We start from the raw sequence: 11,179 nt of genomic DNA, 5'->3' as shown, positions 1-11,179 counted from the left end.
ACGTGATGATACACTGACCTTCTCCTGCACCATGCACGTGATGACACACTGACCTTCTCCTGCACCATGTACGTGATCACACACTGACCTTCTCCTGCACCATGCACGTGATCACACACTGACCTTCTCCTGCACCATGCAGGTAATGATGTCCCGGCCGTGCACATCGATGGTGATGAGAGCGCAGAGGATGGTTCGTACAAGCTTCGGCAGCTCCCCACGCACCAGCGCAGCCAACCTGTTCAGCGACTGGAACAAACACACACAGCATGAATGGCTTCCCTCCTTACCAGTCTGTCTTCACCAGAGCTGCGTCGCTGGCTTCACGTGTGCCGCGCAGCTCTGCCGGTGTTTTTTTTTTGTAAAACACCCTCGGTTTTATTATCGAGTATTAATTCTGCCTGGTGATACGTAGAATCTGTTTGTTACTCCGTGCCGATTTTTCCCATCTAGCACGTTAATGGAACATTGTAATATACACACTCCCTGTTATGATCTGTATTCTGCCCTTGTGATACGTAGAGCCCATATGTTACTCCGTGCCATGATTTTTTTTACATCTAGCGCATTAATGGCACATTGTAATATGCCCTTCGTTTTATTATCGAGTATTCTGCCTGGTGATACATAGAATTCAATTGTTACCCCATGATGATTTTTTCCCCATCTAGCGCATTAATGGAACATTGTAATACACCCTGCCTTTTATTATCAAGTATTCTGCCTGGTGATACACAGAATCCCTTTGTTACTTCGTGCTTTTTTGCCGTCTAGTGCATTAATTGAACAGGATCTCTTGCATTTACAAGTGCTCTTAGTTTGTGACAGAACAGCGCCCACCAATGACCAGTTGGGCTGGCTTGAGACATCTTAGCTGTCAGATAACAGCACACTGCAATATTAAGCAGCGTGAGCAAACGATTCAGCCACACACAAACGTACACACACACAAAGGACCACGTGCACGCTCAAAAGTACGCACACAAGCACGCACGCACGCACGACGATGTACGTGATGATATCAACTGACGGCTTCCCCTTCCCTGACCACGCACGTGATGATACCTGACTTCTCCTGCCCAATGTCACGTGATGATACACTGACCTTCTACCTGCCGGCGCATGCACGTGATGATTACACTGGACCCTTCTCCTGCACCATATGTAACGGCGATGATACAAACTGACCTGCTTCTCCTGCACCACTGGCACGTGATGAATATCACTGACCTTCTTCTGCCACCATGTACGTGATGAATACACGCTGACTTCTCACTGCCCAGCTACGTGAAGATTAGCACTGACGCTTCTCCTGCACCATCGGCCGTGATACATGCTTCTGCCTGCGGAAACACTGACCTTCTACCCTGCGACCATGTGACGTGGATCACCATTAGAGCTGTCTCCTGCACATGTGCACGTGATGATACACACTGACCTTCTCCTGCACCATGTACGTGATGATACACTGAACCTGTTCTCTGCACCAATGTCGTGATGATACCACTGACCTTCTCCTGACCATTAGCTACGATGATGATCACACTGACCTGTCTTCTCTGACCAGTCACGTGATGATTACACTGACCTTCTGGCTGCACCTATCGACGCGTGATGATTACACTGACTTCTCCTCGGCACCGATGCACGTGCATGATACACTGAACCTTCCTCCGGTGCGCCATGCAGTGATGGATCACAACTGACCTTCTCCTGCCCATTGTACGTGACTGACTACACTACCTTTCTCCTGCACCATAGACGTGATTGATACACTCGACCTTCTCCTGCACGCATGCGACGTGATGATAACACTGACTCTCTCTGCACCCATGCACGGGGCATGATACACTGCTCCTGACCATCCGTCATCCCTGCCTTTCTGAACCAATGTACGTGATCACACACCTGACGCGTTCTCCGCACATATGTACGGTGATCACACACTGACCATTTCTCCTGCACCGATGCACGTGATGGATTACACTGACCTGTCTCCTGCAGCCATTGTCACGTGATCACACTCACTGACGCTTCTCCTGCACAGCCACTGCCTGTAGTGATGACCAGCTGAACCTTCATCCTGCAAAAAACCATGTACGTGATCACACACTGACCTTCTCCATGCACCGATGGTACGTGAGCAGCACACTGACTTCCCGTCAGCCTATGCACGTGAGATACGACTGACCTTCTCCTCGCACCATGCACGTGATGACCACTGACCTTGCTCCTGCACCATGTATAACAGTGATCACACCACTGACCTTTCCTGCACCCAATCGCACCGTGATTGATACACTGGACCTTTCCTGCACCATGCACGTGATCACACACTGAGCCTTTCTCCTGCACATGCCGTGATGATCACTGACCTTCTCCCTGCACCTATGCATACACGTGAGGAGTACACAGACCCTTCTCCTGGCCCATGCAACGTGATGATTACACTGACTTCTCCTGCACCATGCACGTGATCACACACGTGCATCCTTCTCTCTTGACCATGTCACAGTGATGATACATGACCTTCTCCTGCCACCGATGTACGTGATGATACAGCTGACGCTCTTTCTCACTGCACCCAGTGCCGGTTTTTTTTGGGAATTTTTATTGATTTACACTGATTTCTCCTGTTACCATGTACGTGATGATCTACAGTACCCTTCTCCTGCACACTGCACGTGATCACACATCCTGACCTTCTCCTGCACCACGCACGTGCAGTGACACCACCTGGACCTATCTGCCATGCCCCATGCCAGCAGTGCGATTGAGTCAACTGACCTGTTCTCTGCACCAATGCACGTATGATACACTGATCCTTTTCCCTGTACCACCTGTAACGTGGGATATGTACACTAACACGCTTCTCCTGTCACATGTACAGTGCATGATACACTAACCTTCTCCTGCACATGGCAGCGTGATGATAGCACTGACCTTCTCCTGTCCATTACGTGAATCACAGCACTTGAACCTTTCTCCTGACTCGTGGCACGTGATGAATAACTGACCTTCTCCTTGCACATTGGCACGTGATTGAGTACCCTGGACCTTCTCCTGGCACCATGCACGTGATGATACACTGACCTTCTCCTGCCACCATGCACGTGCATGTACACGACTTCTCCTGCACCATGCACGTGTCACCATCACTGACCTTTAACTTCTCCTGTCCATGTACGTGAATCAACACACTGACTTCTTCCTTGCACCATGGACGTTGATGATTACACTGACCATTCCTTCCCTGCACCTTGCACGTGATTCACACACTTGACTATTCTCCTGCAACCAGTGCACGTGAATGACACTATCTGTACCTTACCTCCTGCACCACTGCACCGTGATGATTTACACTGACCTTACTCCTGCACCATGTACGTGATGCACACCACTGACCTTCTCCTGCACCCATGTACGGTGATCAACCACGTGACCTTCTCCTGCACTCATGTACGTTGATAGATACACTGTACTTCTCCGTCGCTACCATTGCAAGGTATAATGATGTCCGGCCGTGCAATGATGGTGATGGAGAGTCGCAGAGGATGGTTCGTACAAGCATTCGGCAGCTCTCCCACGCACCAGCGCAGCCAACCTGCTTTCTAGCGACGCTGCAACAAACACACACAGGCTCATGAATGGCTTCCCTCTTTACCAGTCTGTCTTGCACCAGAGCTGTGTCGCTGGCTAGACAATAGTTGTGCCCGCAGCATCTGCCGGTGGTTTTTTTTTGTAAAAGTACCTCGGTTTTATTCTCGAGTAATTAATTCTCTGGCCTGTGTGATCGTAGAATTGTTTGTTACTCCTGCCGTGCCGAATTTTTCGCATCTAGCACTGTTAATGGAACATTGTAATACACCCTCCCTGTTATGATCGTATTCCCGAGTATTTTCGCCTTGTGATGTACGTAGAGCCCATATGATTACTTCCGTGCCAATGATTTTTCGCCATCTAGTTGCATTAATGGAAGCATTAATGGAGGCAGCGAGTGTTCGCGCGGATTGCGCTTACTCCGCGAATCACTTCTGCTCACAACTCTCTTCCAGTTAGGCAGGTGTAATGTTAGAGGCGCCCTCCAGCACCTCCGCCACGTTCGGCGAACACCACATGATTTGAAGACGCGTCAGCACGCAATCTCACACGAAAGCAACGATGACGACATTGTCATCCAGCAGCTCCAAGCAAGCCATCACACAGCCAGGGTTTGTGTTCCAAGCAGCTTTTACACTAATAACAACATTTACTAGATAATTTACTTACTTATATAAATACTGTTCACTCATACATTGACTAAATACTTACTTTACTTAGATAAAGAATACCTTTTCCACTATATTTAACGAAAGAGCCGCGCAACCGTACTGGGCTCATCTTGAGGGTCTGTTGCGTACGATTATAAAACGTAAAATTTCATCGTTGCGTACTAGTACGCACAATTTTGTTAGGCGCAGATATGCAGACTACGCAGTTGCAGTTACACATCATGAGGTTAAGACACAAGCCCACTTATCGCAGATGGAGGGTAGCGGGAGGGGGTGGGTGGGAGAGGGTGGGGCGAAGAAGTGGGGGGGTGGGTGGGGAGGGGAAGAGGACCGGAGGGTGGGCGGCAGGGATTCTACTAGCAAAAGCAGTTTCAGTCCTGTTGTTGAACAGTGGAACAAATCCATGTTCTAACCCTCCTCTTGAGGGTTCAAAGGTTATCCGACAACTTACTCTTCGGCATTGTCAGCAGAAGGGACATTTCATGGTCCTTTCAATAAGCCATAAAAATGCTAGGTCACCGCTGAAACAAAAAAGTTTTTTCAAGTCGCTCCGTCCAGAACCATGTCCTCAGAGAAAATTTCCTAAAAATCTGCCCTGTGCCCACTGACCTTTGACCTGTGACCTCCAATTTCGGCACAAGTGATGGCTTCTTTCCTGACCATTGATGCTATACACCGCTATCCACGAGCCGTAGGTCGACCGTTTAGATGTTGTGCCGCAATTCTGCGCGTTTTACTCCTATACCTTAAGTTAGGATGTGAATGTTCGCCCCTTCTTTTTACACACTCTTGACTTTGAACGGGCTTTGAACCCCAGCTTCGACATCTCCAACTCGTTTTGACGATCCTCCCCGATGTGCCAGCACTATCGTGACGTAACGTCGCAGGCGTTGAGATTTGTCGGCCCAACTGTTACGCCACGACGCCGAGGGACGGCACGGACGGACGCACACGATCATGCGATTCTAACAACGCTGCATCTGACTATGTCAGACTGAGCTAAGGATAACTTTACTTACTCTAATAAATACTTTTACAATTTACTTTAATAAAACGCGTATGTAAAACACGCCCGGTGTGTTAGTTGTATGCTATGGCATAACACGCACGATCTATGTTAAAAAAAGATTTTATCACAAAATGGAGAGCTGCTATGGTATAAAGAATCAGTTTAGGATGATAGATATATAGTATTGCCAATATAGAATTATGCATTATAAATATTAGATAGGGTAAGTAAAAAGTTCTAAAGTCTAGTGAGTAGATTATGTCAGCTGTGGCAGCTGTAAACACAGCGTTACCGTGTCCCGTGTGAAGTGTCACCCGCACATCTCGCGCCTCTATTCGCATGAAGGTCCGCCATCGCAGTCATTGGTAAGCTTCAGCAGCGAGGAACCATTCATCCTGCCTCCACCTGTTACAACAGCCACTCTTTCCCGTTGCCTTCGCGCCTTGCAGACCTCGAACAGCCGTGAAGCCAAACTCGAATCGAGAAAGTTCGTGGGGACTAGACCCGCTGGACCAATATATGTCAGTCTCATTTTTCGATGATTAAGTCCAGCATAACTGTAGCACTGCACACATTGAAATGTGTACACCACTAAATATGTAACTTCTCTTTCTTCTTTTTCTTCTTCTTACAACTGCTGAAAAGTCCAGCAGAAACTGTTCACGTGCACACAACAGAAATGCGTACACAACCTGTAAATATGTACTCTTTACAAAAGCACATACTAGCCAACAACCAGTACTTAAAATTACAGTGCATTACACAGTTATACGTACATACTATTTACAAAGTAGTCTGCTACTTTGCTTGCCTTCTTGCTCTCCTCTACACTTACTACTCTCTTAAAAAAAGTTCTTTAATCTCCAGTTCCCAATTTTATCCACCGTTTATTTACGACACAAACTAACCATGCCCTCGAAAGAAAACAGAACCATGTCACCTTGCCAAACGCTACGCGCTCGCCCTCGTGGCGACAGCATTGCGAGTTGATGTCGTATCGGTGTATTTGCCGTCGTCTGCCTGGTGAGCGAAGTCTAGCGGCTGAGATGGCGTTCGCAAGCATTGTGCCAGGTGCGGCTGCAACGTGCGAGAGGGCGTGTTGCGCGTCTGAGAGAGGATCTCCAGCAACTCTTCGTTAGAGAGGTAAGTAGAATCTGGAAGGGAGGTTGTGATGGAAGGGAGGGATTGTACACACGGCATGGAGAAAACCTGTGAGTGGATGTTCTTGCCCCTCTTCTTGTTACCAGTCTCTACAACATGTCTTATGTCATATATCTTATGTATGTTTATATCAATGTAGCCTACTCTGGGTGGCATACTCCATTAGGAGCATGATTCCCAACTTTAATTCTATTAATGGTCAAATAACATATATTATATATATGGTCATGGTCATTCATATTAGTTGTGGTTTTAATTATGTCATTGTAGGTTAGGGTTAGGGTATGGTTAGGGGTTAGGGGATAGGTATTTATTTCAATCATTAATCATTAAATATTACATCATTAATGATATCAAAGTTGGGAACACTCCTTAATGGAGGCGTTAGCCTAATATCTTGCGAACTCGTTTGTTGACAGTTAATAGAACCTGGAAAGGCGAGGTGAATGGAAAGGTTCGGGGATGTATTGCACGTGGTGACCGGAAACCCTACATGTACCATATCTCTTGCCTTCTCTTGCTCACCTATATCCTACCCACCTCATGATCTATTTCAATCCTTACAGGAAAAAGAATCTGTCAAAGCATGGCAGGATGCTGATGTTTTACACAACAGAAACGTTACATGCACAAGCTCTCACCGTCTCTTGTTAGCCTATTCTACCTACCTTCTTTTCATCCTGACCTTCCTTTCGATTCTACAGAAAGGATAACCTTTAGACAGACAGATGATGATATACACATTGACGGAAACCTAACGCGCACAGTACCAACATTCTTGCTACTGCCATTATATCTAACACAAGCCTAATATACCTTACCTACCAGATTTAATCCACTTGTAAGTGGAATTGCACGCTAACTTCAAGAGTGGGCTCGAATAAGCCGAGAAATTAGACAGTTATTCGGTGCCAACTTTGATGCCAGTTTGGAATTACCAACTTTTGCGGACCATTAGTGGTGAGTATAACGTTACTATCGAGGGATTTTGTACCGTGGGAGACACTGTTTCTCTTTGATAGTTCACAGATAGTCTTCTAAGACATTTCTGTACTGGTGCTTCGAGCAGTGATTGTTGCTAAGTTTTGAACGTGTCCGTAGACCTTAGGCTGCTGTGGCTGCTCTCATTGCAAGTGACCTGTGACCACACGCAAACACCTCATAGATTAATCGTAATACAATATACAAATATTATCATTAATCCAATACCAGATAAGGGTACAGCATTGTAGGTATTGCAACTGGCTACTCATACTTGGGTACAGTGCACATCATCTTAATTGCGCTTTCTATTTATCGATTCCTGATAGGACTGAGTAGGACATGTTCCAGATAATCTATTGACCAGCAGTAAAATGGGCTCTAATTAATTCGTTATTGCCAATGACCCTTCGGTATTTCATGGATTGGTTACATTGAAACAGCTGCAAACAACTGAGATGTAATGGGCTTGGTCTTCTCGATGATGATACAACACTATAATTCCTAAACACACTCATGCATGCACGCATGCACGCACGCACGCACGCACTCACACACACGTACCTTGTTAACCCTGCGCATTATCTCCTTCCAGGACCTTATGCAACCTGGCGAACATCTTTGGCTTCATTGCCGCTGTCGTTGATGTCGTGGTGCACTGAATATGCCTCTCCAGTACAGCCATGTTTTGGCGTTGGCAATTAAGCCCACTGTCCGTCTAGTTACACACGAACGGGATACGCATTCAAGGGAACGAAACTACGAATCATGATCACGCTACACGATAAATTCATTTTCAAGGCTGCTTCCCCAATTTCCAAGTTGAATAACCTAACAATACATTATTACTTGTCGAATTTCACAATTTGAATATATTTACGAGAAGAAGATTACAAAAAAAAAATTGTAAAACTAGTATAAAATTATACAATATAAAATATATTAAAAATACTACGTCTTTCAAATTTAATTCATCACAATACAATCAATCAAGCTGACTAACCCTAGAGCTAAACCCCTCTATCTGACTACGTAACACGCTCACCAGAGTGAGACCGAAGATCTGCAGCTGCTTGTTGAGCCAGTCGTCGACGCGTCCCTTGATGGGTCCGACGTGGCGGGGAGCTGGCGATCGTGCCGATGTTTGATGTTGCTGTCATCGAGAAGCTGCTGGATCTCATCCGTGCCGCCGAGAATGAACACGTTTTCCTTTGCTTGGTCCGGCGTTGTAGCACACCGAAACTCTGTTGACTTCCGACGCGTCCTCCACCTGTACTGCGCATTAAGCATTTAGAATGAAACTCTAGTTCTTCGCTTGTCGCGTGTGTGGCAGCACCGACAACTTCTGTTGACTTACCGTCTCCACCTGTAAGTGTTGATATAGCATTTTCTTAGAATGAAACATCTTGCTGTCGGACGTCTTGTGGCGTGACAGCACGCACAACACTCTGTGTGATTCCCACCGCTGTCCTCCACACTGCAAGCGCCCAACCAATTAGCATTTAGAAAGTGAACACATCCTTGGCTGTCGCGGGCGCCTGTGGCAGCACACAAACTCTGTTAACTTCCACGCGTCCTCAACCACTGTGTAATAAACCTTAGATGAACGCATCTGTTGCAGAACTAGCATCCTTCATGTCCCGCTGGTGCTGCCAGCACGACAAACTACTGTTGACTTCCCACCATCGTCCGCCTGCTAAGCGTGATATAAGCATTTAGAATGAACACTCCTTGCTGTCGCGGTTGGCAGCACGACAAACTCTGTTTGACTTCCAGCGTCCTCCACCTGTGTAAGTGTGATGCATTTAAGAATGATACACGCTCGTTGCTGTCGCGTGTGGCAGCACAACAAACTCTGGTCGACTTCCAACGGCGCTCCTCCACCTGTAAGCGCAATAAGCATTTAGAATGAACACGTCGTTGCTGTCGCGGTGTGGCAGCACGACAAACTCTGTTGACTTCCACGCGTCCTCCACCTGTAAGCGCAATAAGCATTTAGAATGAACACGTCCTTGCTGTCGGCGGCTGTTGGTAAGACACGACAAACTTGTTGACTATCCACGCGTCCTCCCCTGTAGCGTAAATAAGCGATTTAGACATGGAACACGTCTTGCTGTCGCCGGAGGTGTCGGTAGCATCGACAACTCTGTTGACTTCCCCACGCGTCCTCCCACTGTAAGTGTAATAAGCCATTTAGAAATGACACGTCCTGCTGTCGCGGTTAGTGGCAGCACGGACAAACTCTGTTGACCTTCCACGCGTCCGTCCACCTGCAAAGCGCATTATAAGCATTTAGGAATGAACACATCCTTGCTGTCGGGTGTTGGCAGCACGACAAACTCTGTGTGACTTCCACGCGTGCCTCACATCCTGTCAAGCGCATTATAGCTGTATTGAATGAACACATTCCTTGCTGTGTCGCGCATGTGGCAGCCAACAAACTCTGTCGATTCACGCGTCTCCACCTGTAAGGCGCAATAAGCATTTAGAATGAACTACGTTCTTGCTGTCGCGGCTTAGTGTGCAGCAGCAAGCAAACTCTGTTGACTTCCACGCGTCCTCCAACCTGTAATTTAAGCGCATTTAAGCATCTTAGAATGAAATCGCTATCTATCACTGTCGCGGTGTAGCAGCACAACAAACTCTGTCGACTTCCACGCGTCCTCACCTGTAAGCATAAATAAGCAATAAGTTTGCTCCACTGAGTCGATCCCTGAATTATCCGAGGATTTCCTTCCACAGCAAAATCGCCGTTGTTCATTTCGGTAATGATTCTAGCACTACGAAATGAAACTGCAACTGTTTTGTACCCTCTTTAGGATAAAGAAAGAAATGCTTAAGAATGTAACTTTTTTTGGGAAACGACATCCTTGACTGCTAATGTTTGCGTGTATGTCGTCTTCGCTATCCTGTACCTTCTTCAGTATACTAATGTCTGCAGCCTAACGTCTGTTCTCTTTGCTATCCTGTACCTTCTTCAGTATACTAATGTCTGCAGCCTAACGTCTGTTTCCTCGCTGTCACGTACCTTCTTCAGTATACTAATGTCTGCAGCCTAACGTCTGTTTCCTCGCTGTCACGTACCTTCTTCGTACAGCTAATGTCTCTGCAGCCCAACGGTCCTGTTGTCTTGATATATCCTGTTACTCGTTCAGTATACTAATGTTCTGCAGCCTAACGTCTGTTGTCTTTGCTATCCTGGTCACTTGCTGTTCTAGTATACTAATGTCTGCAGCCCAACGTCTGTTTGTCTTCGCTATCCTGTACTTCTTTCGAAGTACACTTGAATGTCTGTCAGCCTAACGTCTGTTTGCTATTGCTATCCTGTACCTTCTTCAGTATACTAATGTCTGCAGCCTAACGTCTGTTGTCTTTGCTATCCTGTACCTTCTTCAGTATACTAATGTCTGCAGCCTAACGTCTGTTGTCTTTGCTATCACGTACCTTCTTCAGTATACTAATTCTGCAGCCTATACTCTGTTTTCCTCGCTGTTCATATACCTTCCCCTTCAGCTATATACTAATGTCTGCAGCCCCTAACGTCTGTTGTCTTCGCTATCCTGTACCTTCTTCAGTTATACTAATGTCCTGCAGGCCTAATCGTCTTGTTCCTCTTTGCATATCCTGTACCTTCTTCAGTATACTAATGTCTGCAGCCTAACGTCTGTTCTCTTTGCTATCCTGTACCTTCTTCAGTATACTAATGTCTGCAGCCTAACGTCTGTTCTCTTTGCTATCCTGTACCTTCTTCAGTATA

The 11,179-nt window shown here is 46.5% G+C and overlaps 1 protein-coding gene across 1 annotated transcript in view; it reads right to left on the bottom strand.

Annotated features, from left to right (window-relative positions):
- The window catches only part of LOC106808562 (dynein heavy chain 6, axonemal-like), an 88,968-nt gene that overhangs the window by 70,108 nt on the left and 7,681 nt on the right, over window positions 1-11,179 (bottom strand). Inside the window, 1 exon segment of the mRNA XM_014811324.1 lies at window positions 124-249. Coding sequence (XP_014666810.1) covers window positions 124-249 — 126 coding nt within the window.

This window comes from Priapulus caudatus, unplaced genomic scaffold, assembly GCF_000485595.1.
Source record: "Priapulus caudatus unplaced genomic scaffold, Priapulus_caudatus-5.0.1 Scaffold286, whole genome shotgun sequence".
Lineage (NCBI taxonomy): Eukaryota > Metazoa > Priapulida > Priapulimorpha > Priapulimorphida > Priapulidae > Priapulus > Priapulus caudatus.
The sequence above is the reverse complement of the archived record's forward strand: the minus strand, read 5'-3'. Positions and strand labels throughout refer to the sequence as shown.